General features: G+C 34.6%; 1 protein-coding gene and 1 long non-coding RNA gene across 3 annotated transcripts in view; one reads left to right on the top strand and one right to left on the bottom strand.

The window, feature by feature from the left end:
- Positions 1–27,749, bottom strand: part of LOC127836362 (uncharacterized) — a 501,905-nt gene that overhangs the window by 390,579 nt on the left and 83,577 nt on the right. The gene's annotated exons all lie outside the window — the stretch shown is intronic.
- On the top strand, positions 26–26,217 carry LOC127836353 (uncharacterized). Of its 2 annotated transcripts, none has more exons than XM_052362941.1 (8): positions 26–44; positions 436–580; positions 2,184–2,320; positions 2,948–3,080; positions 5,926–6,065; positions 12,773–12,847; positions 16,262–16,383; positions 21,771–26,217. In XM_052362941.1, the coding sequence occupies exons 2-8, from the start codon at positions 475–477 to the stop codon at positions 21,967–21,969; spliced, it is 912 nt and encodes a 303-aa protein (XP_052218901.1). In that variant the 5' UTR covers positions 26–44; positions 436–474; the 3' UTR covers positions 21,970–26,217. The 2 variants fall into 2 exon arrangements, with proteins under 2 accessions (XP_052218901.1, XP_052218902.1); XM_052362942.1 differs by lacking the exon at positions 26–44 and adding an exon at positions 181–310.

Genomic DNA, 27,749 nt, shown 5'->3' with positions numbered 1-27,749 from the left:
AACACATAATTATTTTGGCATTTAAAGCTGCAACACCTGAAAAGGTACTTGTCATTTTGGGTTTGTTTTGATAATTGTCTTTATTTTGTAACAGTAAATGATATGACATCAATAGATAAGTTGCTCCCTTACATAACAATGTAAATGAAGCGTGTTTTACAACCTGTTTAGAACAATAATGTTTTTTACTAAAATATAACGAACACCTAATGTGTTGCGAAATCGTCCATAAATAATCCCTGACCTATGCAAACATTTCGAAATGCACATTGCGAAATTAAATCAGGAAATTGTCGACTTAATAATGAAAGTACATCGAGGAAATAAATACTATTTTCATATGCGAATTTAATGCACGTTTCTTTGCTAATTGGTATAATTGTATTATCTCCTAATTTAAATATTTTCTCTGTTTTAATGTTTTATTACTTACAGGATTCACATTAAAGTGCTCAAAAAGGACAAGATAAGACAATGGCTGTAAACACAAAACTTGTAATTGTAATAGTAGTGGTTGCTTTAGCGATCATGATAATTGCACTGATTGCAACATCACTGAAGAAATTGTCCTCTGATCAAGGTATGTGCATTTTTTTGTCTTAAAAATACATGTATACTCAAACCCGGTTAACTCAAGGGTCGGGTTGAGTCGCGGTATTTCATTAGCGGCCTCTGGATTTTGTTTATAAACAAACCTGCTTGACCTTCTGACAGAAAACATCTCTCTCTACAGATTGAAATCGATTTTTGGTAATTAAATGTCGTAACACTCATACTTTAACAATATTTGAATTGTTATAGTTCAGTTAATTGTCGTAACGAAAAAATAAGACATTGCTTGAAAATAACTGTGCTATTTATTTTATTTGATGTCTTAAATTCCATATATATTTAAATTGTTATATACTTTATTGATTGTTACTTTAAATGATGTGTCAGAGCTTTGATTATTCATGGTTAATTTGAAATCGGTGCTGTTTAACCTATTTACCGCGAATCTACCGGGAGAAAAAATAAACAACAATGGCGGACAGTGGTGTTGGATTTGTTTCTACGGCAGTTTATATTGAAGGGTTTTCGTCATAACAAGGCAGTTGTCCAATAAATTTAAGTTAAATATGATTGTACTTTTAATCATTTATCTGATATATGAAGATCGTTTCCAGGCGCAAGTGAATAGTCCTCAAGTACTGCGAGTCAACCGTGTTGCAGTATACTAGTCCACAGAAACAATTTACATTGTGTTTGTTTGACCCAAGGCTTCAAGGCTATAACAATTTCTTTAGCTAAATTTATACTAGAACACATAAATTCTTCACATTTTAACAGTTTATGAGGTTTTATTAAGAACAAGTTATAGCCAAATAGAAATTTCTTTAGCCAAATTATCGAATGTGTAGACATATGCTAATTTCACTCAGAGTGAAGTTCTTGTATTTCTTACACTTACCAGGCTTTTTATGGCAGATTTCATAGCCGTAATTGGGTCATATTTCAATTGCTAAAAGTATCTTTCTTCCCTATATACAGTCCAAAAATTTCCATTTTTTTGTTAGACTTTTGAATGTTTAGTAATACAGATGAATAGTCTAGAAATGGAGGGTTTTGAAATTGTAATATCTATCTTTATGTTTGGAATCTATTTTGGGTAAGTTTCATTAGGAATGATTCAAAATTTTCCCATCAAGCTATTCATACATGTATGTTTCCCAATTTAGAGTATGTTATTGCATAAATTCCCAATTTACGGGTGCACACATACATGTAGGTCGAATTCATTTAAGGATGTGAAAAAGACGCGAGTTAATATTTTTATGGTGTTTATATTGCTTTGTACATGTACAGTTTTTGTCACCTACCGGATTCACCGGAGGGGACTTATGGTTTGCGCTCTGTGCGTCTGTCTTCGAGTCTGTCTGTCTGTCACACTTTTCTGGATCCTGCGATAACTTTAAAAAAAAATCATGAAACTTGAAACATAGATAGATGGCAATATGGACATTATGCACGTCATTTCATTTTGTTCCTACGTCAACATTAACAATCTGCTTGCTATGGCAACAAATATAAAAAAATCTGACAATGGTGGAGCCGGTAGGGGACATATATTGCTTGGCAATAGTCTTGTTTATTTAGATTGCCATTGAATTAAAAAGAATAAATGCATGAAATGCTCATTGCAGTTGGTCTCAAGTATGATACAATCAACAAAAATCTTGATGAAACACCCCAGAAGGAAGGTCTTCACAATGGGCCACCAGGCTTTGAATTCATAATATTTCCCAGTGTCTACAAGACATTGACTTTTGATGACTTGCGGGTAAGTTGAAGTCATTATGTAAACTACACAGTACACTGTTGTTGTTAATCTTGTTCTTATAAGCAATTTTTGTCAGTTTAAAAGTACTATTTGAGTGAAATAGATTTGGAACAGTAACTTTTTAAATGCCTCTTACTGTGTACACATTCCATTTAATTCAGCTGCATGTAAATGTGTTTTCTATGTGATTAACAATGGAATACTACCATGCGATATATGTTGCAATACATTTTCCTGTCTGTTAACCATTTTACCACTTAGATATGTATTTAGATGCATTTGTAGTCCCATAGAAAGATAATTTAATTAAATACCTTTATAACTAAATTAAAATTGTATAGGCTTCATTTCCAACCCTTAGTTACTAATGAGCAGCAAACACCAAAAAAACTGAACAGACTGTGAGTTACACGCAGGCTGCTCTCGTTTAATGCTGTTTGCACATAGCCAGTTTCACTTTGCCTCCAAGTGGGAAATTGTTAAGCAAGCATTCTGAAAACCTCATATTACAATAGAATATTTTGGAATACTAGTGCATCCATAGGCTAGCATCAAGTTTCTTAACTAAATGTGTTTGAATAGCATTTCATTTTACCTCAAGTGCCGTGCAAACAAATCCTATTTCAGTGTTTGAACAAGGATGGTGTGATCATTACATTGGATGTCTCCTACCAATACAAGGCCCAGCCCGCCAAACTGCACGAGATCGCCATGAACTTTAAGGACTACGAAGGCTACAAGAAAGTGCTGCAGTTTACTGGTAAGTAGGGACCATAGGGGTTCTCATGAGAGCCTTGTTTGTGAACAACCGGGCTGAATGCATATTCATAAGGTGTCATCCCAGATTAGCCTGTGTGGTCTGAGGTACGAAACTTTCTGCTTAAACTTGATTTCCATTTACATGAGACTTCCTTTAAAAAAAATCAATAAAGCAGAAAGAGTCAACCCTGATTAACCTGTGCAGACTGCACAGACTAATCTGGGACCGCACTTAGCATGAGTGAATGTATGAAGCCCAGTTTTCCCGCAAACTGCTTATATGTCTTATCTCCCTTGACAGATAAAGCCCCAAGTTGGCCACATTATGGTTTTGTCAATCTATTTGGCATTTGGCTCTTTTATACACCATTTTAAACTCAGGGCCTTTTATGGAAACTTTGTGTTGGGTAAGCGTTTTGGAGAAAGCTTCCAAGAGAACAATGTCCGCTCAATTACTCAAATACTTTAAAGGGATCTTTTCACGTTTTGGTAAATTGACAAAATAAAAAATGTTTCAGATTAGCAAATTGTAGCTGTAGTTATGATATTTGTAAGGAAACAGTAATACTGAACATTAACCATGCTGTAAAATATCCATTATAGATATCTTTTGACCATTTAAAAACCAGAAAATTATTAAGCGTTGCAATGCGAAATGATTGAATAATTTGGAGAGTTCTGTTGTTGTTGTTATAGTTTGTGAAACTACGAGGATTGCTTATATAAAGTATAAAATACATCACTCATTGTATGAGCACGGATGGCCAAGTGGTCTGATGGATTGACTTTTACTTCAAAGGTCAGTGGTTAGAGCTCAGTTGAAGGAGACTTTTTTCTTTCTTTAATATTCTTGTTTTTTTACTGGAGCTTTTTAGATCCAATATTTACATTTATCAATATAAAGCATTTACTGACAAACTTCATTACATGCCAACATCTGTGAAAAGGTCCCTTTAAATTAGATTCATGATACTTGGTAATAATGTTCAGGAGCATACTATCTTGGCAAAGTCTGATAATGTGCAGGATCTCTAACTAAGATAGTTAACATCAATCTGATCATCATGTAACTTGGTGGTCATGTTTGTAGGCGTATAATCTCCACAAAGTTTTATAACAAGCCGAAGTGCATGAAACACTTCTGAATAGTGTCCCTTGAATAATCCTTACTTGCCAATATTTTTTGTATGTCATCTTCATAACAGTTTAAATCAAGTAATCATGTTACTTGGTAAATATGTTTATTTTTAAGATAGGATGCACCAGGACAGGGCTCAAAATTAACCAAAAAACCAACTTGCCCTGCCAGGCAAGTACTTAAAAAATCTACTTGCCCTGAACGTAAAGCTGCTAGCCCAAACATGAAATATCATTCTAACTCTAAACCTCATATTTTTTAATGAAGATCAAAATGATACACCACAGAACCTTTTTTATTTTTGAATCTTTAACAAAATGATTGCACTGTACTGCAATTAAAGTCTAATGAAAGTCTAAATTACATGCTCTTTGTTCTTTTTTGCACTCGCCCGGGCGGCCAACTAGATTATAAAATAACTTGCCCGGACCCAACTTTTTCTTGCCAGGGGCAATAGGACAATGGTTAATGTTTAGCCCTGCAGGAGTAAATAAGCCTCTATAAAATTCATTTAACTTTTGAAGAATGCAACATTAAGTGGTTTATTTTTATTTTTAATATCCTGTTTATATTGAGCTTCTCACTTTTTGTTGTCAAAAGGAGAAGGAAAAATAAATAACCATTTCAAGGTTAACAATACATGTAAAATCCACTTTAAGATAGCTGGTCTGACCTGTAATTGAAACAGAAACATCAATGAGTCTGTTTTGAAATATCCAATATATTTATACCGTAATACTTTCAAAACCCTATAAAAAGCAATATTTCTTCTGGAAAGAAGGACTAGGAAGATAAAAATTATATCAAGTGTATTGTAGAACCAATCAATTGATAAATACCAATTTTAAAGCAATGAGATTAAATGCCCATTCAAAAGCCAATAGAAAATACCGATTCTACCGTATAACTCACCCAAAGAATATTGAAGAAGACTATCTTTCAGACACTATGCACTGTGATTGTTAAAGGACCATAATTTTGCAGTGCATGCAATCATAATAGTTAAAATAAAAATTTAGTGAAATTAACTTCAAATTAACTGAGGTTAATTGAATGTTGTTTTTTTCACTTGTTTGTCTTTTGAACTCATCTTAGGAAGAATGTTTTATAATTTCCTAGCATTTTGGGGTAATATTTGCATTTCAGAGGTATTTTGTGTCAGATAAAGTATGTGGAAAACAAAACTGCTTGATTTAACAAAATTTTAGCGAAGATGAAACACTACAAAAGCCTATAAGGTCGCAGTGGTTTAGTGAATTTGGTGTCTGCCTAGTCACAAAGAGGTCACAGGTGTAATCCCCACTGTTCTTGAGATCCCTCAAAGACACTAAGAAAGTGTTCTTCCCATGAAACCAACCAAGTTTTAAGCTTTCAATGCAATAGCCCATAATTAAACAGGTGTAACCCTTTACCACTAAGTTATGTATTTTGACGCATTTGTAGTCCCTCAGAAAGTTAAATTTAATTTAAGACCTTTCTTTCTAGATTCAAATTTTAAATGCTTCTTCTCCAACCCATAGATACTTATGAGCAGCAAACAGCATAAAACCTGGACAGACTGCGAGTTACTTGCAGGCTTTTCTGGTTTTATGCTGTTTGCACAAAGCAATTTTTACTTTGCTACTTAGTGGGAAAGGGTTCAACTACAACAGCCTTTAGCATTTTAGAGCAAACAACTACAATTTTGGTAATTTTCCACCATTTTCAGGTGAGTCAGCTCTCCATGAGGCGTGCAGTTATTTCGACACTGCCCAGTTTCAGGCAGAGCGCGTCCGGTTCCAAGAGACCGTTCGTAACGTGACTGTCAGAAAATACGCGACCCTGTATAGTGACATCACTGACCTGCAGGTATTTTTTCCATAGAGAAAATCCATTTTTGCGAAAAGTGTCATGCCTGAATAGCCTGTGCACAGGCTAATCTTTGACGACACATTACACACATGCATAAAGCTTAACAGCAATGCCACAGACCTAAAGTTGGGCGGAAACATGGCTGAGTCATACGAATACTTGTATCATCCTAAATAAATTATGATGACCAGTACTGTTGTAGAATTGACTCTTGAGTGTTTTATGTTTCCATATACATGTACTACATGTATATGAGCCTTTATTCATGAAATGACTTTCAGCTTTTATGGCATTATTTGTTATTTTTCTTTGCATAGGGAATATCTAGTTTAGGCAATAAGTGTTGTCCCTGATTAGCCTGTGCTGACTACACAGGCTAATCTGGACAGATACTTTAGGTACATGCATAAAGACCTATAGCCATGTCAAAGACCTACAGGTGGGTGGAAACATGGCAGAACTTTAGTGTATATGGGAATGTAGGTAAATGGAGAAATTAACAGAGAAAGAGAAAGTATACCAAGCTGATCATTCTTTTCGTCAGTTTTGTTGTAACAGTTAATTATCATAGCCAACAAAAAAAGATGATTTGTTATTAACATATATTTATAGATTTGTTATAAACATATATTTATAGATTTGTTATAAACATATATTTATAGATTTGTTATTAACATATATTTATAAATGTGTTATTAACATATATATATATATAGATTTGCTATTAACATCTATTTATAAGCATCTCTCTGGGACAACGGGGCTTAAATGCATGTGCATGTGTTGTTCCCTATACTTACGGCTTATATGGTATTTTTTTGTTTAAAGGAACTCTCTTCTGATGGTAAATCGAATTTAAGCCAAAATTGTTTTCCTTGATTGGACTGTGCAGAATGCACAGGCTAATCTGGGGCAACACATTAAGCACTTGCTTAAACCCTTTTTCTCAGATTTGGGGTCATACTATTATAAAGTCATGCTGTCTTAATTGTTCAATTCCAAATGCTTATTAGCAATATTTAAGTTCCAAACAGACTTTGGAGAATAGTAACCGTGCATCTATTGCAAACCCGTTTTGCTCATAAAAGCTGCTACATCACAGATGGGAAAAATGACCAAAATGAAACAATTGTTTGAAATCCATTTAAACAAGAGTTTGAACTTCATGGAATAACTTTGTTGGCACATAACCATAGCTCCATAATGTAATAATTTCAGTCCATTCTTTAAAGCCAATGTCAATATGAGCTTTGTATAACTTTGTTGTTGTTTTATTGTGAAAATATAAGTCAATCTCACTTCCAGAGTACTAATCAATACGTTTGAAATTACATGCAAAACATAGCGTGGATAAAATATGTTGCTCAGTAACAGCATTGTCCTTTCATGCAGGGGACAAGGACAAGGGTATAATCTTTATAATCTGTATGGGTGCTCATAATTTTTATGCCCCGGAGGAAGGGCATAAAGTGATCGAACTGTCCGTTTGCCTGCCCATCCGTCTGCCAGTCACACTTTGCGTTTAGGTTTCGAAAAATGCTCATAACTTCTATGTGGCTTCAGATAGCAATTTCATATTTTGCATGCATGTGTATATGGACAAGGCCTTTCCATACGCACACAAATTTTGACCCCTGTGACCTTGACCTTGAACTTAAGGTCCGCATTTAGGTTTTGAAATCTGCCTTTAGGTTTTGAAAAAAGCTCATAACTTCTTTCAATGGTTTATAAGGGCATTAGTCATCCTATGGTGACAGCTCTTGTTTCCCTAATGTTTAAATATAAACTACAATACATTTTCCAGTTTAATCTTTATTTTAGGTGAAAAAGTATGCACATTTATTATTACAATAGTGAAAGGCACTTGTTATATTTCAATTTAAAAGCTTCAGGACTCTAATTTTCTTTTTAAAAAGGACTTTCCCAAAGTGTTGTTTGGTCCAATATTATTTGTATTAATTTAATACTTTTAAGTGATGCTGAATGAAGGATTACGGTATCCTTCGATGTCAGCCACCACTTTTTTAATGGCGACTTTTTTTCTTCATAATGGGATTATAGTTGTTCGCCTATTATCTCCCTTACCAGATAAAGACCAAGGTTGACCAAATTTAAAATGTGTGTCCATTGATCATTACTATTTGGAATCATCATTAAGTATATCAACAAATGTGAAGTAAAGGGCAGGGCTTACTCTGCCATTCGCCAACTTAGCCAATGGCTACAAATTGACATATTTAGCTAAACAAAATTCTATTTGGCTACAACTTTTTCTTCATTAAACCTAAAAAAGCCAAAAATAGAAGAATTTTGCAATAGCAAGGCGAATCTGGCTAAAGACATTGTTGAGCCAGGGGAAGCCCTGAAAGGGGGTTTACTGAAATCATCATAGATGTCCATCTGTCTGTCTGTTGGTCCGTCCGCCCTGCTGACCATCCATTTACAGGGGATTATTCAAACCTACCTGGATTAACTCTCATCACATGAAGTAGTCATAGTCAATTTTTATCACTTATGTAAAAAATAACAAATGTTATGCTATTAAATTGCAAACTTTTCCTCTGGAACAACAAGGCCCGAAGGGTTAATATTTCTTATCTAATTTTGCAGTATGTAAACGGACAACATTTATCTCAGTGATCCGGGTGGTAAATGTCAAAATCTGGTGAAGATGAATCTAGTATCATAATCAGACTATAAAACCATGCCTTTTTACTTTTTTTATTGTTGTTCTTGACTTATTTTTAGCAAGGCTGTTTTCGGGAAAACCCGAGCTATTGTCATAGCCAGCTCGTCCGCCGTCCGCTGTAGGCGTCATACTAAAACCTTAACATTGGCTCTTAAATCAAAGTGCTTCCACCTACAACTTTGAAACTTCATATGTAGATGCATCTTGATGAGTTCTATGCGCCACGCCCATTTTTGGGTCACTAGGTCAAAGGTCAAGGTCACTGTGACCTCTAATATCAAACTTTAACATAGGCTCTAAAATCAAAGTTCTTCCACCTACAACTTTGAAACTTCATATGTAGTTACACCTTGATGAGTTCTACATGCCACACCCATTTTTGGGTCACTAGTTCAAAGGTCAAGGTCACTGTGACCTCTAAAAAAAAAATCTGACAAGCTTTCGTAGCCGAGCGTGGCACCCGTTATGCGGTGCTCTTGTTTTATAAATATTATGCCTGGGTTGTCATATTGGCCATGACCAAGGGTCTTATTTTTCATTGTTACAACTAGCAACATATAAATGCAAATACACGCAGGATCAGGGGGTATTTTGTCACTACTGTGAAGAGCTCTGGTTATTGCCTTTTCTCTTTGTAATGTTTAAGATCGAGTGTGATTTTTTGCTACATTTCCACTATCTTAAGCATGTAACAACAGAAGATTTTAGTATAGAATCTACATGATATGTTGGAAAATCATGTTTCCAAAAGCTTAATCTTATTTCTTAACATGTGTGAGAGAGAGAGAGTGAGACATGAAACCATATCATCATAGCTAACTTATCAGAGTTTTAATCTACGTACATCTACCTTAGTGTAGGGTATAGGTTTTTAAATTGCATTGTGTTTGTTAAGTGACTGTGGCCAAATATGTGTGGGAAAATGTATGTGTAGGAGTGGATCAATAAATCTGGGGTAATGCTTACCTGTTGTACATTGTGTTTGGATAAAAGTAATGTCAACATTCCATTTCATGATGAATAGTTCATGTCCTATGAATAAATACCTAGTCTTTTGAAACTTGAGTTCACAATCCATGAAATATTTGATTTAAAGCATGAAGGAGCAATAAGCATTTATAGCGCATAGTTTTGTATAATACATATGGTTTTCTTTACCTTGCCATGCTGGCAAAAACATGTAACTTTTGTTCATACTTAAATGTATTTTTTATTTTGTGGTACTTTACAATGTTTAAAGTAAACTTAATAAAATACTTAATGGTATTTCATGTTGTAAGGACTGAGGTACAATATCAGAGCTTTTTTTTCACTTTTTGGGGCATATGACTTATTCAATGTGGTATTCCTGTGAACTTGGGAATTTAAGATTCAATTTACATTACATTGGGAAAAAGTAGCATTGCATGATTAATACATTTTGAAACATTGTTGATAAAGCATACATAAAAAACAAACTACATATTAACATATCTGTAAACTGCATATATTGACTTCAAAACTCTATTTTTGTACTTTATACAAACACACACACACAGACACACACCCACAGCTCTATTTAAGAACATTTGGAAGTCAAATGACAACATAATTTTGTTGTCCCCTACTGGTTTCACCGGTGGGGACTTATGGTTTGCACTCTGTGTGTCTGTCTGTCTGTCTGTGAGTCACACTTTTCTGGATCCTGCGATAACTTTAAAAGTTCTTAATATTTTTTCATGAAACTTGAAACATGGATAGATAGCAATATGGACATTATGCACGTCATTTTATTTTGTTCCTACGTCAAAAATTCTGGTTGCTATGGCAACAAATAGACTAGAAATACTCCTGAAAATGGTGGTTTTCTGGATCCTGCGATTACTTTAAAAGTTCTGAATATTTTTTCATGAAACTTGGAACATGGATAGATGGCAATATGGACATTATGCACGTCATTTCATTTTGTTCCTACGTCAAAAATTGTGGTTGCTATGGCAACAAAAAGACTAGAAATACTGCTGAAAATGGTGTTTTTTTCTGGATCCTGCGATAACTCTAGAAGTTCTTAATATTTTTTCATGAAACTTGGAATATGGATAGATGGCAATATGGACATTATGCACGTCATTTAATTTTGTTCCTACGTCAAAAATTGTGGTTGCTATGGCAACAAATAGACTAGAAATAATGCTGAAAATTGTGTTTTTTCTGGATCCTGCGATTACTTTAAAAGTTTTGAATATTTTTCCATGAAACTTGAAATATGGATAGATGGCAATATGAACATTATACACGTCATTTCATTTCGTTGCTAAGTCCAAATTTATGGTTGCTATGGAAACAAATAGACTAGAAATACTGCTGATTTTTTTTTTTTTTGCTGGATCCTGCGATAACTTAAAAAGTTCTTATTATTTTTTCATGAAACTTGAAACATGGATAGATGGCAATATGGACATTATGCACATCATTTAATTTTGTTCCTACGTCAAAAATTCTGGTTGCTATGGCAACAAATAGACTACAAATAATGCTGAAAATTGTGGTTTTCTGGATCCTCCGATAACTTTAAAAGTTCTTAATATTTTTTCATGAAACTTGGAACATGGATAGATGGCAATATGGACATTATGCACGTCATTTCATTTTGTTCCTACATCAAAAATTCTGGTTGCTATGGCAACAAATAAAAAAAATATTTTGACAATGGTGGAATTTCTGACAATGGTTGAGCCGGTAGGGGACTTTTATTGCTTGGCAATAGTCTTGTTTTAAATAATATCTAATACAATTTTATAATAATTATTGAAAATGCCAATGTTACAGTTTAAACCTTTCCCACTTGGAAGCAAAATGAAGTGACTATTTGCAAACTGCATAACTCACAGTCTGTTCAGGTTTTATGCTGTTTGCTGCTCATCAGTATCTAAGGTTGGGAGATGAAGCCTTAAAACTTGAATCTAGTAAGAAAGGGCTTAAATTAAATATTACTTTGTAAGGGACAACAAATGTGAAAAAATATGTATCTTGAGTGGTAAAGGGTTGATTAATTGCTACAGACCCATGATAAATATGAACAATAAGTATGATCAGTTATTTTATGCTGTTCGATGATTTATAGAGAATATCAGTGAATTAAAACGGATAATTCACTGTTTCAAACAGTGAAACATAACAGTGAAAATTATCGATAATGTTCTTTGTTTTACCAGAACTATTTTTAGATATCTTTGGTTTCCCAATTGTGACCCCAATTGTACCAAGGGCGACTACTCTCTGCATTGAATGTTTATAAAAACATACGGATTAGCTTCCTTTGAACATAAAATAACATTTTGGGGCGCTCAACAGGGAATTATATGGTCCGTCAATGAAAAAATACACAAATAATCATTTGTAAGCATAAAATAAATCGAAAATTTGTTAGATTCGGTGGAATATTGATTTGAATTCACTCGTGGTCATGAAAAAATATCATTTTCTATGATCACTCCTGAATTAAAATAGATATTCTACCAAATACAACAAATATCATCTATTTATCTACACACATTATATTGTATCACAGTTTAACAGCAAATCATCTCTCTTATCATGTCATAGGACGCAACTGTTTGTGAAATGCAAAGTCTAAAAGGTACAGCTTTTTTACCCTTTTCCCAATCAGAAGTGAAGTATAAATGGCTTGAAGCAGCCAGCATAAAACCAGAATAGCGACTGAGTAACTGGCAGGCTGTTCAGGCTTTATGCTGTTTGCTCATGCTGCTCATCAGTATCTTAGGGTTGGAAATGAAGCGTTTAAGACTTGAATCTTTCAAGTAAGGTCTTTAATTTTATTTGATTTTAGGGCTACAAAAATGCTTATCTGAGAGGTAAGGGTTAAAGGATACTGATGAGCAGCAAAAAGCATAAAACCTGAACAGACTACGAGTTTCTCCCAGGCTTTTCTAGTTTTATGCTTATTGCAAATAACCATTTTCAATTTACTTCTGAGTGCTCAAGTTTTGAACCCTGTTGTTGTCACTGTTTGCAGGTGAGCAACATAGCACGTCCAGCAGAATACGAGGATGCCATTCGCAGCAAGGAGAGGGCAAGAGAGGACATTGAGGTACGCATTCAGCCTACGCGCTTTATGTTATGGTGACAGTAATCAGGGTGTAGGATCACGTGACTTTGTGGGGTTCACAATTGAATGTTAACGGATGTAAACACACCCTATAAAATATGTGGTGCTTTTCTTCAAATAACTTTTTAAAGCATTTTTATGTCCCCCACCCACTATAGTGGGGGACATATTGTTTTTGCCCTGTCTGTTGGTGTGTTTGTTTGCCCCAACTTTAACATTTTGCTATAACTTTGGCAATATTGAAGATATCAACTTCATATTTGGCATGTATGTGTATCTCATGGAGCTGCATATTTTGAGTGGTGAAAGGTCAAGGTCATCCTTCAAGGTCAAAGGTCAAATATATAGCTTCAAAGCGGCGCAGAAGGAGACATAGTGTTTCCGACAAACATATATCTTGTTTCTCAAGAAATTCAACTAGTGCATGAAAGACTGCTTATGGCAATTCTAAATAACATCATTCTGAATTACTTTATTTAATAAGCCCTATTTCTCTGCCAAATTTTTTATGTGTAACGCATTCATGTATACCGTAATGCTGCATGCCACATCAGGGAGTTTCGTTATGCTAGTTTAAAATTTACTTTTACAACCAATTTTTGCTGTTTTAAGATATTTTTTCGCAACTATTAAAATATATTAGCAATTGTGTAACTATTTTAAAATCATTGTCTTCAATGCTATTTGTTATACACCCACAGATGAAGTTTAGGGGGGTATATAGGAGTGAACTTGTCTGTCCGTAGGTCGGTTGGTCTGTCAGTCTGTCTGTCGGTCCGTATTAAATGTCCGCTCTCTAATTCAAGTAGTTTTCATCCGATCTTCACCAAACTTGGTCAGAAGTTGTATCTAGATGATGTTTTACATATTGAGCATGGTGTCCGCTCTCTATTTCAAATAGTTTAAATCCGATCTTCACCACACTTGGTCAGAAGTTGTAACTAGATGATGTGTAGGTCAAGTTCGAACATTGGCCATGCCGGGTCAAAAACTAGGTCAAGGGGTCACTTAGTGTGTTTTAACCTCGACATGTTGTCCGCTCTCTAATTCAAGTAGTTTTTATCCAATCTTCACCAAAATTGTTCAGAAGTTGTATCTTGATAATGTCTAGGGCAAGTTTGAATATGGGTCATGCCGGGTCAAAAACAAGGTCACGGGGCCACATAGTGTGTTTAAAACATCACAATGTTGTCGGCTCTCTCATTCAAGTAGTTTTCATCCAATCTTCACCAAACTTGGTCAGAAGTTGTATCTAGATCATGATGTCTAGACTAGGTCAAGTTTGAATATGGGTCATGCCGGATGAAAAACTAGGTCACAAGGCACTTAGTACGTTTTACACATTGAGCATGGTGTCCGCTCTCTATTTCAAATAGTTAAAATCTGATCTTCACCACACTTGGTCAGAAGTTGTAACTAGATGATGTGTAGGTCAAGTTCGAACATGGGTCATGCCGGGTCAAAAACTAGGTCTTGGGGTTACTTAGTGTGTTTTAACCTCACCATATTGTTCGCTCTCTAATTCAAGTAGTTTTTATCCAATCTTCACCAAAATTGTTCAGAAGTTGTATCTTGATAATGTCTAGGGCATGTTTGATTATGGGTCATGCCGGGTCAAAAATAAGGTCACAGGGTCACTTAGTGCGTTTTAAACATCACAATGTTGTCCGATCTCTAATTCAAGTAGTTTTCATTCAATCTTCACCAAAGTTGGTCAGAAGTTGTATCTAGATGATGTCTAGGTCAAGTTTGAATATGGGTCATGCCGGGTAAAAAACTAGGTCACGGGGTATGTTTGTGCGTTTTAAACCTCACCATGTTGTTGGCTCTCTAATTCAAGTAGTTTTCATCCGATCCTCACCAAACTTGGTCACAAGTTTTATCTAAATGATCTCTAGGACAAGTTTGAACATGGGCCATTCTGGGCCTAAAACTAGGTCACGGGGTCACTAAGTGCGTTTTACAACATTCAGCATGGTGTCTGCTCTCTAATTCAAGTAGTTTACATCTGATCTTTACCAAACTTGGTCAGAAGTTTTATGGAGATGATCTTAAGGCCAAGTTAGAACATGGGCCTTTCTGGGTCAAAAACTAGGTCAAGGGGTCACTTAGTGCGTTTTAAAAATTGAGCATGGTGTCTGCTGTTTTTTGTGAAGACGACATGCAAAATATTATGTGTCAATGCGGCATGTGGGGGTATTCGTCACATCTTTGACAAAGCTCTAGTTGTATTTATGAAAACAAATATTACACTTGTCCTTACTTGAATGTCAAATTTTAATCTGTGTTAATGATACAATAATCATACACTATTACTCCAAGTTAAGCTAGAAACCTACTTTTATAACGGACCGCGTTATAAATAAGTTTTATCCTCATATATTGCCATGTTGTGTTGTACATGTGTAATAGCATCATTTGCCAAAACACCTAATTACACCATGCCCATCATCATTAATCAGAAGCAACTCTCCTGCAACTCTCCTTTGGCAATTTGATGGAAACATTGACAAATAAAACAAAAACCTTGTAATGTAAATGTTGTCTTATAAATGTATTTAACAGAATTAAATTAAAATATATTTATAATAACCTGCTATATATGTAATTACTGATAAGCCTCATTACTGCAGAATTAATTTATGTAATAGAGGCTCAGATGGGCAGCTGATTCCAACAGGCTGCATTTCAATCATTATAAGATATTAGTAAATCAATCCTTTAATTTTAGTGTTTGTCCTTGATTGTAAATTATAATGTTACTTGTTCACTTTTGATGTTATTCTTCTTGCACAGATGTTTAAACTTATAAAAATTGTGAACATAAATGTTCAGTATCTATTTACTTCATTTCATTTAAGTTGTAAATTGTATGCAATTAAACATTTATTAAAATACTTATATTTTTTTTACGAATATTTGTTTTTATATAAGAACATCAACATTTAAAATCTCATTTACAAGTAGAAATTCATAATCTGGCCTTTAAACGAGCCCCATATGTATTGCCCGAGCCAGGCAAAGCTTTATTTCAGCAGAGGTTAACTCTTCTCATTTTCTCATTCTTGAGTGTTATTTTAATCATGCATGCTTTAACCCTTTTTCCATCAGAAGCAAAGTGAAAGTGGTGTTTGCAACCAGGATAAAACCAGAACAGTCACGAGTAACATGCAGTCTGTTCAAGTTTTATGCTGTTTGCTACTCATTAGTACCTAACGTTTGGAGATGAAGCCTTAAAAACTTGAATCTACATGTAGTAAGAAATGTCATCAAGTAATTATAACTTTATAAGGGACTACAAGGTAAAAAAAACGTATCCAAGTGGTAAATGGTTGAACATTGTTTTCTGAGATCAAATTGCATGCGTTTACCTCAAAGAGCAAACTGCACTTTCAGGTTGCCAAGAATGAGCGACCTCGACTTCTCACAGAGGCCATGACGAAGTACCGGGAGGCAAACACCACGGCTGAGATTCTCATTGATAAGGCAGAGTCCGAGGCGAGGATCCTGCAGAATCGGTAAGCATATTGACATTTAACTGTTGAGCAAAATGCTACAGGGCTTTTTTTCCTTCTTTGGGACCCGCCAAAAAACTGCCCTTTCCCCTCAATTTTTTTTTCCCCTCAGCAGTTAAATTTTCCCCCAGACTTCTTTTTTTTCCCATTTAAACTTTAAATACATAAGTTAACCTGATCCAGTGTAGAAAATATAACATATTGCATAATTAAATTATCTGCTGCCTTGAATATTTGTTTTAAAAACAGCAAAATATGTTAAATTGATTATTTAAGACTTTCCTTATTTTCCCAAAATCTGGCGTTTCGCGTGTTTTTTCCCCCCAAAATCTGGCATTTCGCGCGATTTATTTCCCCTCAAAAAGGCCAGGCCATTTCCCCAAAATCAGATAAAAACCCCTGTGCTAGGAAAATAGGTCTTAATGCATGTGCATTTAAGTTTTGTCCCAGATTAAGCCTGTGCATTAAGCAAGAGCAATGTTTTCCTAGTGCGCTGCTCCAGTATTTTAAGTAACAGATCTTCTAGTGTTTCAAGGTGTTTTTATGTCCCCCACTATAGTAGTGGGGGACATATTGTTTTTGCCCTGTCTGTTGGTTGGTTGGTTGGTTGGTTGGTTGGTCTGTTGGTCTGTTTGCGCCAACTTTAACATTTTGCAATAACTTTTGCTATATTAAATATAGCAACTTGATATTTGACATGCATGTGTATTTCATGGAGCTGCACATTTTGAGAGGTAAAAGGTAAAGGTCAATGTCATCCTTCAAGGTCAGAGGTAGAATATATTTGGCCAAAATCGCTCATTTTATGAATACTTTGCAATATTGAAGATAGCAACTTGATATTTGGCATGCATGTGTATCTCATGGAGCTGCACATTTTGAGTGGTGAAAGGTCAAGGTCATCCTTCAAGGTGAGAGGTCAAATATATGTGGCCCAAATCGCTTATTTTATGAATACTTTTGCAATATTGAAGATAGCAACTTGATATTTGACATGCATGTGTATTTCATGGAGCTGCATATTTTGAGTGGTGAAAGGTCAAGGTCATCCTTCAAGGTCAGAGGTCAAATATATGTGGCCCAAATCGCTTATTTTATGAATACTTTTGCAATTTTGAAGATATCAACTTGATATTTGGTATGCATGTGTATCTCATGGAGCTGCACATTTTGAGTGGTGAAAGGTCAAGGTCATCCTTCAAAGTCAAATATATGTGGCCCAAATCGCTTATTTTATGAATACTTTTGCAATATTGAAGATAGCAACTTGATATTTGGCATGCTTGTGTATCTCATGGAGCTGCACATTTTGAGTGGTGAAAGGTCAAGGTCATCCTTCAAGGTCAAACATCATATAGGGGGACATTGTGTTTCACAAACACATCTTGATTTAGTTTTGTGTTGAAATTTATCTTTTTTTTTCACATTTCTTTACATTGCTTGTTCTATTGATAAAATAAATTAGGAAAGTGGTTATCTGTCAATAACATTAGATTACATTGATCATCTTGATGAAAGTTCGGATATAGAAAGCTTGCATGGTGACCTAGCTTTGGATTGTATTTGGTTCTAGTTGATCTGGGTCAAAGGTCACTTACTGAAAATAAAACAAATATGTGTCCTGTTAATAACTTTATTTTGGATTGAGGTATTGCATCACTATTTTTTTTATGACAGTCCGTCTGTCAGTCAGTCTGTCCGTCTGTCCGAAAACTTTTAACATTGGTCATAACTTTTGCAATATTGAAGATAGCGACTTGATATTTCACGTGCATGTGTATCTCATTGAGCAGCACATTTTGAGTGGTGTAAGTCAAGGTCGAGGTCATCCTTCAAGGTCAAAGGTCAAATATATGGCTTCAAAGCGGCGCAGTTGGGGGCATTGTGTTTCTGACAAACACATCTCTTGTTGTATATGTGTAGCCCTGACTTGGGATTGCATTGGGGGCAGTTAGTTCAAGGTGAAAGTCACAGTTACTAAAAATAGAAAGCTGGTTTCTACACTTTAGCTTAAGTTTGGTAAGAAGATATTGCGCTAAAATTGTGTGTGTGGACCACTTGGATACATACCTAGCCATGAAATGCATTTATGGCAAGTTGGGTTAATTTTTAATTATGAATGGTCTCCGCTCAATAACTTGACTTTTTAATTGGGGTATTTTTCTGCAATTTGTGTTGATGGCTTACATGCAGACCTAACTTGGAATTGTATTTTGGGCCATTTGGATCAATGTTCAGGTGAATGTGACTCAAAATATACAAACGGTTTCAGCTCAAAAACTATTGTTTGAATGAGGCACTTGCAAACTGCTTTATTATTGCACAATGATTTAAATTAAATGAATATATTAACAAATGAAGTCCTGGTTTCTGACATGTACCATGTATTAATTTTAATGACATTGTTGAATTAGTTTTGTAACCCTCAATGTTTATCTCATTTCCTGTTATTTTTATGGCTAGACAGCCAGAGTGTGCTGATCACTTGTTAACTTGTTTATAATGTTATCAGTTTAACAGCTTCCTGTTTATTAAGTTTAGATATGTTTACTTAGTTTGTAATCCATGTTTTGTATCACAAGCTGCTGTATAGATGTTATTTGCCCTCAAGATTGATTCTGATTGTGTATAAGAAGTAAAACTTAAAATCTTCCATTAAGTTTCAAAAGTTGACTCATCATGTATGAATATTAAATTGAAAATAATTAAAGAGCGTTTTTCTTTAAATCGTATTAGAATTAAATTATTATTCATATACTTTTTTTATTCCAGTAGAAAGCAAATTTATGTATGAATCTGAATATGGGGAAATCTCTAATATTCTCCACAGCATGATGTGTTCATGCAACATAGGCACAATTTCTTCTTTCTTTGACATAAACAATCTAACATAATCAGTATTGGCTTAAAGCTGAACAAGATTTGGCATAATGGTCTTCAATTAAAATTTTTCAAATATGTTTTATAGGCTTGTTGAAAATAGCCAGGGGTATTATGAGAACATGTGGCAGGCAATAAGGCATGCACTCGTCTATGAGAGCAATTTTGGCTAAATTACTAAGTCTTAATCAGATTATCACGAATTTAATGTTTTTGGGGATAATTTTTCTGTCAAGTTTGATTACCAGTTGTTTTTTTTCACCCAACTTTCATGAAATACAAGTATGTATGAATAATGGCTTTTGAATGATCCCAAATTTGGCTATTCGAGTCAATGTCACTATTACAAAAATATTATAAACAGTTTATGCTTATCAACTTTATTTTATACACTGAAATTGTGTGTGTAGATAGACACTTTATTATTTATGATCGCTAAATTGCTATTTGAATGATTTCAATAATCTGTTTTTGTATTTTGGTCAATAATGTATGAATAAGAAACCATTTCTTCTAAGTGTATTTCAATTAAGTATTTGTGGACAGGGGCTTTGAGTACAATGTTTAAAATTTCCAGTATTTGGGATACCTTACGCTCATGCATTAAGCCCTGTTTTCTCAGAACCAGGCTGTATTTGTGGATTGGCTACGAGTACAATGTTAAAAACTTGCAGTCTAATAACTGATAAATCAAATCCCAATTAGTTGTTATTCATATCCCATCAAATTACTGACACAACAAATTTCAATGACTTGTTTTTCATATCCCATTAAAGTACTGATACATCAAAGTTCAATATACTGTTATGTAATACAGGGCTGCGCATGAAGCTTTGTCAATCATAGAGCAATACCAGAAGGAAATGTCGTCCCAATTTAGACTGTGTAGTCTTCTCAGGAATCAGGGATAACACTTTCCATTTGTATTGTATTGTCTTTTCAAGAAAGTCTCTTCATAATGACCACTTTGTTTAGTCAGAAAGTAATGTCCCTCATGAGCCTGTGCAGACTGCAGGCTACTCTGGCATGACACATTATACACATGCACACACTCATAAAGCATATTACACCTCAGAGAGATTGGTCCTTCTATATCTATATGATCGGTTTCAGTCTGTAAAATGTGATAGAGAAACCTAAGAGTATATGGACCGGTCACTATTTTTTGTATATGGACCGTTCGGGGTTACACAGCACTAAATGTGCACTGTGTTGAAGCGTTTTATTGATCAGCATTGGCACTATTTCAGCTTTAACTACAGTAAAAAACAACTACTTAATTTAGAATAAACTACATGCTAACCTAAATGCCAACCTTAATCCATTGTTTATAACAATAAAGTCGCAACGATATTGACTTCCATTTTCTATTACTCCATCCCTTTATCGAAACTTATTTTAAATCACACTTTTTGATTGTATTTCTAACAAAGTTTACATTATGTATGATAAACACACAATCCGAAATATGTTTTGCATTCGTTCGATGCCTTAAACAAATAAATAACTGTTAAAAAAAACCAAGTCCGACATTTCTTTAACATCCAGAAAATTTAGCTCCAGCTGGAATGTTTCGTCAGAGAAACTACGTCACACGATATACGTCATCGATTGCAGAAACAGTTGCATAAAAATTTAAAGTACGGAAAGCCGGTACAGCATTGTACAATGATAAAGGGACACTCTTTGGTGTAATATAAGAAATAGTAAACTCCACTTCGGTCCAAATGGCATTATAGTGACCAGCCAGGCAGCAAAAAACTGTATATGAACCTCAGCCTATGGCTTCGGTCCATATACGGTTACTGGCTGCCTGGCTGGTCACTATAATGCCATAGGGACCTCAGAGGGGTTAACTTATTCTTACTTATATTCCACTCAGGACTGCGCATGAAGCTGCAGGGATCATAGAGCAGTACCATAAGGAATTGTAGCCCTCATGGAGATCCTGTCTCCCACAGGTCTTGGCTTCACCCCTGAATTAAGACTGATTCTAGGAAAAGTGGGCTTTGTACATGTGTGTAAAGTGACGTCCCAGATTAGCCTGTGGAGTCCACACTGGCTTATCAGGGATGACACTTAACGCTTGTATTGTTGTTGTTTTTTTCAAAGGCTAACATCTTGTTTAGGCAGAAAGTGTCATCCCTGATAAGCCTGCGCAGTGTTATCCCTGATAAGCCTGCACAGTGTCATCCCTGACAAGCCTGCACAGTGTTATCCCTGATAAGCCTGCACAGTGTCATCCCTGATAAGCCTGCACAGTGTTATCTCTGATAAGCCTGCACAGTGTCATCCCTGATAACCCTGCACAGTGTCATCCCTGATAAGCCTGCACAGTGTCATCCCTGATAAGCCTGCACAGTGTCATCCCTGATAACCCTGCACAGTGTCATCCCTGATAAGCCTGCACAGTGTCATCCCTGATAAGCCTGCACAGTGTTATCCCTGATAAGCCTGCACAGTGTTATCTGGGATGACTCTTTACGCACATGCATTTATGTATATTCCAGGGCTGCACAGGAAGCTGCGGCCATCATTGAGCAGTACCAGAAGGAGTCTGAGGCCTACAAGGAGATCCTGTCTCCCACTGGGCTTGGCTTCACAATCGACGGCTTCATCTCCTACATGGGGGTGCGTGTGATATCCTCTGCCAAGAACCCCGTCTACATTGGAATGAAGAGTCCCGCACAGACGTCATATTTGCCGTAGAGATTGTCTGCAATTTAATACTCGAGATGGTTTTATTATACAATTTCGTCAAATTGTCGTACAAAAATATTTTTTTTAGATATTTTATATTATTGTGTAAATCTATAGATATCCTGCAGAAATTTTTTCTTAAATGATGCAATTTTGTTATGAAGTGGCCGATTTCCCTTTTTACCAAGATATTTTTTACAAATGATGCAATTTTCTCCTCTTTCAAGTTCATTGATGACAAAAGTGTTTCTGTCAGTTTTGTTGAAAGATATTTATTCTTAAAGTAAAAGCTTGGCTCTTGCTCATAACAAGAAGTATGTTTAATAAAGCCAGTAAAACAAAGATAAATAACATCAAAATAAGACAGTTAATTTAATTTTTAATCGGTAATTTGCATCTGTATTTTTGTATGAAATTCTGATGAGATTATATATACCATCTGTATTCAGGGATGAAGGAATGATCAATACTAAACTGGTGCTAAGAAATCTAAAATGTGTAGCTAAATTTTAGAAATATATTTATTTTTGTTCTGTTTAGCATAACAAGTGGTCAATATTTTCCCTGTGCTCAAAACGTGTTTCATAATTTGAAAATACATTTTACTTAAAATGTGAACAGTTTTCTGATCAAATAATTTGAAAATACATTTTACTTAAAATGTGAACAGTTTTCTGATTAATTCCTTACAAAAATATGATTCTAAGATACATAAGAAATATTTTTCTTTTTGTCACTGATTATAAAATATTAACTAAAAATTTACCAGATTTAGCTACATTTCTTGTAATATGCGCAAAACGATTCTTTGCAATCCTGACTGAGTTAAAAAAAAGCTCATGTAGAAAATGTCACACAAACCTGCTTCTTATAATCAAATCTGTTATGTAACTTGTCAGAACTTTTCTTAGGATGCCAGATTTTGGTGTTGTTGCCATTCATAATCGCATCAATATTTTCTAAATGATGGTTCATGGGTTTTTATTTTCAAAGAATGTGCCATTTTTTATGTTTTGAAATGCACACTTATTATTTTGAGTTTATTTGTCTCCCTTAGACTTGCCAAATTTTAAACAATTTAAGCTTACCACGTACTTCGGAACTTTCGTGTAAAAAACATTGCATATTAGTAATACTTATGATTTGGTGTCAACAATTTTTGTTTTTGGTGTTTTTTGATAGACATGAGCTGTAAGACTAGACAGTTTAAGTCATTTCCAAATAAATGTGTTGTCGTTTGTGTTAAAAGTATACTATTAAATGTAGTTATATCACAATATATTAGCAAAATGTAGCCTATTGTGTATTTTGTATAGTATATAAATGTTAAGTATTGTTTTATTTGTTTCTGCTCAAAAATCAGGAATGTAATTTTTATTAAAAAGACCAAGTTGATTTTTAACAATTTTTATACACACTGGTATGGACAATTTATTAATTTTTTAAGAAATATGTTACTTTTTTAATTTGCGACACACAGAAATGACAATTTTGAGGAATAATTCTCACCAATAGATATGTATTGTTTTTGTTTCAGTTTTCTTTTATTTTAGAAATACTACAGCAAGGGAATGGTTCTCTGTCAAAATGAATTTATTTTGGGACCCTTGACAGTTTTAAAAATCAGTTTAAGGGTTAAAGGGTACTATTGATCGCTAATATCGTAACATATTTTTCCAAATACGAATAAAAAAATTGTTGATAGAGAAATATTCACACTAAGATCTGTTATAAAAATAAAGATCAAAATATTGTTTGCCAATCTTAGTCAGACAATTGATCACCATGACATTATTGGAAAAGTGTGATTGAGCTGTAAAATGTATGAAATATAGTGATGGTAAGCAATTACATACTCATTTTACCATGTTTCCACAAGCAAATTTTTGGCATGGTTAATAATTTTCCTGTACAACCCTTTCAATGAAGTACATGTATTTCTACAAGAAAACATAAATGGAAATGGGAGTATGCCATGCATCTAAACATCTACATATTTACAGGAAATACCTTTGATATGCCCCTAAATAAGTCTTAATGTCTTCTTCAAGTAATTGTCCCTTTTTTATTCATTGAAATATTAGTACTTAACATATCTGCTATAAGTTTGCAATGCAATGAACTTTTGTTCCTGTTTTCAGCTTTTACGGGTATGGGTTCTGCTCATAATGTTTTTGCCCTGTCTGTTGGTTTGTTTGTGTGTTTGTTTTTTTATACATATTAATATTGTATTTGTTACTAGATTTTTTTTATAATCTCTTTCTATCATAATACTCTTAAAGTATTGTCTCTTCTCTTTTTATACATATTTATTAAAAATCCTTTGTATTTTTGTACCATTTTTGTACTTATACACATGTTAATGTTATCAATGTAAACAATTATAATTTTTTATTTTGTTTAAAGATGTAAACATATTTTATCATGTAGACATTAATATAAAAAACTAAGGATACACCAATAGCTAAGGAGCAATGGCCTACTCAATTTTAAATACAGTTGGATTATTATAACTGCGGTCAGCATCATGGAACGTTGGAGTTTAAACCAGTTCAACAACTTGTGAAACCTCGTATTGGGGTTTGAACCAGTTTGACAAATTGCCGAAACTCACATTGGGGTTTTAACCAGTTCAACAACTTGCCAAACCTCACATTGGGGTTTAAACCAGTTCAATAACTTGCCAAACCTCTTATTGGGGGGGGGGGTTAAACCAGTTCAACAACTTGCCAAACCTCACATTGGGGCTTAAACTGGTTAAACACATTGCCAAACCTCACACATTGAACAAATTGTATCCGCATTGAGGCAATGTCTTTGTTGCAGCATAATAAAGCCTTTTGCTTTAACATGATTAACAATGGTCTAGGTACTCTAGTCACTGCTTTTCAACGGTATGCAATATAGTAACTTGTTACTTAAAATTGTGAAATTTGTTTAGAATTCGGTTCTATGACAACAACAGAGTTAGTAGACAAATCTTGTTTTGGAAACATTAAGTTTTACTCAAATACTTAACCAGTGGGTGGATAAAAAACTTTAACATGCAAAATATTTTGATTAAGCATAATGTTACTGCTGCATAATTTGGTTTATGTTTTCATAGTACAATAGTATACATACAACAGCTGGTAAATGAATAATTGGAATTCCATTTCGAAGCTTTTGTGTTGTTTTTGAAAGGGCATTACAATAACATTCATTTTAAATTACGTTTTGATGAATTGTTAAACAGAAAGAAAATACTGTATTTAAAATATATTAAATGATTGTATTGTTAATTCAATAGCATAATTATAGGCTTTGAAGATAATGTTTATGTTAAAATGAAATAGTGAAGAATAGAATAGACATTCATAGTTAATTGAGTTAATTGATATTGTAAATCATATCACATAAGAGATTTTTGTGTAATACCTACGCAAGACAATAATTTTGAAAGTTAAAATTAAAGAAATTTAACACGAATAAAGCAATGTGAAATGGAAACGATTGTTCCAATGTCTTCAATTATTTTGTCTACTATGTATGTCGTATATATTTCCGTTGCTTTTACTTATGTGACAAAAGCTCTATTGATCCACACAGTAAAGGAGCATTTAAGATTTAAAGGGACCTTTTCAAATATTTTGACATGTATTGAACTTGGTCATTAAATGCTTTATATTGATAAACATTTGATCTAAAAAGCTCCAGTAAAAAACAAGAATAAAATTAAAGAAAGAAAATGTAACCCTCAAGTGGGCTTGAACCACTGACAGCTGGAGTAAGTCTAACGCTTAGACCACTCGGCCGGCGATCGGTGCTCATACAATGAGTGATGTTTTTTATACTTTATATAAGCAATCCTCGTTTTGTCACAAAATATAACGACAAATACAGAACTCTCCAAATTATAAAATCGTTTTGTCTTGCAACTCTTAATTATTTTCAGGTGTTAAAATCTTCTAAAGATGCCTATAATGGATATTTTAGAGCATGGTAAATGTTCAGTATTACTGTTTCCTCACAAATATAATAACTACAACAAAAATTTGCGGATCAGAATTTTTTTTCTTAATTTTGTCAATTTATCTAAACGTGAAAAGGTCCCTTTAATAGCCATTTTGAGTTTCACTGACAGCTGTACATTGCATTGTTGTGTTATATCAGTCACCCTTAGTTACGTGATTCAGTTATAAACTTGTTTGTTAAATAATGTGTGTTACTCCAGTTAAGAAACCTTATTAAAAATAAAGTAAACTTGTATCCATGTGACTTTGTGTTGGTAATTTCACCCTGGTGACTAAGTGGTCTTTGTTGCTGCTATTATCCCCCGCCATCGGCGGAGGGATATTGTTTTGGCGTTGTCTGTCCGTCTTGTCGTCCGTCCATCATTCCGTCCGTCCGTCATTCCATCCGTCCGGAGCAATAACTTGGAAGTGCTTTGGCGGATTTCATTGAAACTTGGTATGAGTATTTCTAAGGATAAGAGGATGATGCACGCCAAATAGCATTGTACATCATCTGTTAATAATGAAGTTATGGCCCTTTGTATCTTGAAAAAATGCTTTTTTGAGTGTCAAATATAACATTTTAGTGTCCAGAAGCATATTGGCGAGGGATATCAATTCAACGAATTTGCTTGTTAGTGTGAGCGTTAGCCCACACTAATGTTACAGAGCATTTTTTGCAAATCAGTATTCCTAGAAGCCTTAGCTACGCTATGGAAAGACAACCACTGCCTGTTGCAGCAGATGACACATGCTATGAGCGTCTGCTAGGAAAGATAACCACCTGTTTATAGTTCACCGCTGGTACACTGCCAGTGGGTGTATATGACTAAAAGTGTTTAACAGCTTGTAGACGAGATTGGCCAGTCCAGTGTTTATCATTGAAATCTGTACATATTGGCTGCTTTCAGGGAAAACGGGGCTTAATGATTGTCAAATAAGATTAGCCTGTGCATAATGATTAGCCTATGCAATGTGCACAAGCTATTCAAGGACGACATTTCTGATTTTATAATGTTTTTCGTTTAAAGAGTCTCTGGTACAGGGATGACAATTAATGCATATGCATTAAGCCCTGTTTTCCCAAAATGAAGATTAAATTATATTTTCTATTAATGATTTAAAAAAACAACATCTGGACCTGTGCTTTAAGACACACTCTTTATAAATTTGAATGGGTTGTGTTAATTTAAAACTTGCAATATAAAAAGCTATAACATAATTTTTTTAACTGAGTTGCGTCTAAACTTATACAACAGCGAACACATACAGTGCCTTCAGCGCTTTGATTTACATAGTAACTGGCAGTGTGTCTTTATGTTGATACCCTTAAAGCTAGGTGGAAGTCTAACGTGTTCACTGTTTGTCCAAAACTTAACCGGAACATATCAATAATAAGAATCCTTCTGATAAGGGCTAAATGAGGTAACAATGTATCTAGGTTATTAACATACTTTAGCAGTTGTTACTCCAACGTTTAATCAGGTACCTATTTGTTTGTTTGATGATGAGTTAGCAAATACACTAGGTGTTCTCACTTAGTTTAAACATATTTATTTTAGCTCGATTGCATCGAAAGCCTTAGGCTTATATTAACGCTCTCGAGTCCGTTTCCTGGGCCTTGAACCATTACTTGGTGTCTTTGGGGGAGATCTAAAGAACTCTCCCACGGTGGGGATCGAATCCGTGACCTCCCGGTCGCTAGGTGGACGCCATATCCATTACACCACGGCGACCTGTCATAAACATATGACAGACACAAATCCAGGACACATACATGAAGTGTATATGAGGAAC

The sequence above is a fragment of the Dreissena polymorpha genome, chromosome 6, assembly GCF_020536995.1.
Source record: "Dreissena polymorpha isolate Duluth1 chromosome 6, UMN_Dpol_1.0, whole genome shotgun sequence".
Taxonomy (NCBI): Eukaryota; Metazoa; Mollusca; class Bivalvia; order Myida; family Dreissenidae; genus Dreissena; species Dreissena polymorpha.
The sequence above is the reverse complement of the archived record's forward strand: the minus strand, read 5'-3'. Positions and strand labels throughout refer to the sequence as shown.

What these genes read in the sequence shown, in the direction of transcription:
- LOC127836353 (XM_052362941.1), top strand. Translation starts at nt 475, where the DNA reads ATGGCTGTAAACACAAAACTTGTAATTGTAATAGTAGTGGTTGCTTTA. An exon ending in TGACTTTTGATGACTTGCGG is followed by an intron (nt 2,321 to 2,947) that starts GTAAGTTGAAGT and finishes ATCCTATTTCAG; the next exon opens with TGTTTGAACAAGGATGGTGT. An exon ending in GAAAGTGCTGCAGTTTACTG is followed by an intron (nt 3,081 to 5,925) that starts GTAAGTAGGGAC and finishes CACCATTTTCAG; the next exon opens with GTGAGTCAGCTCTCCATGAG.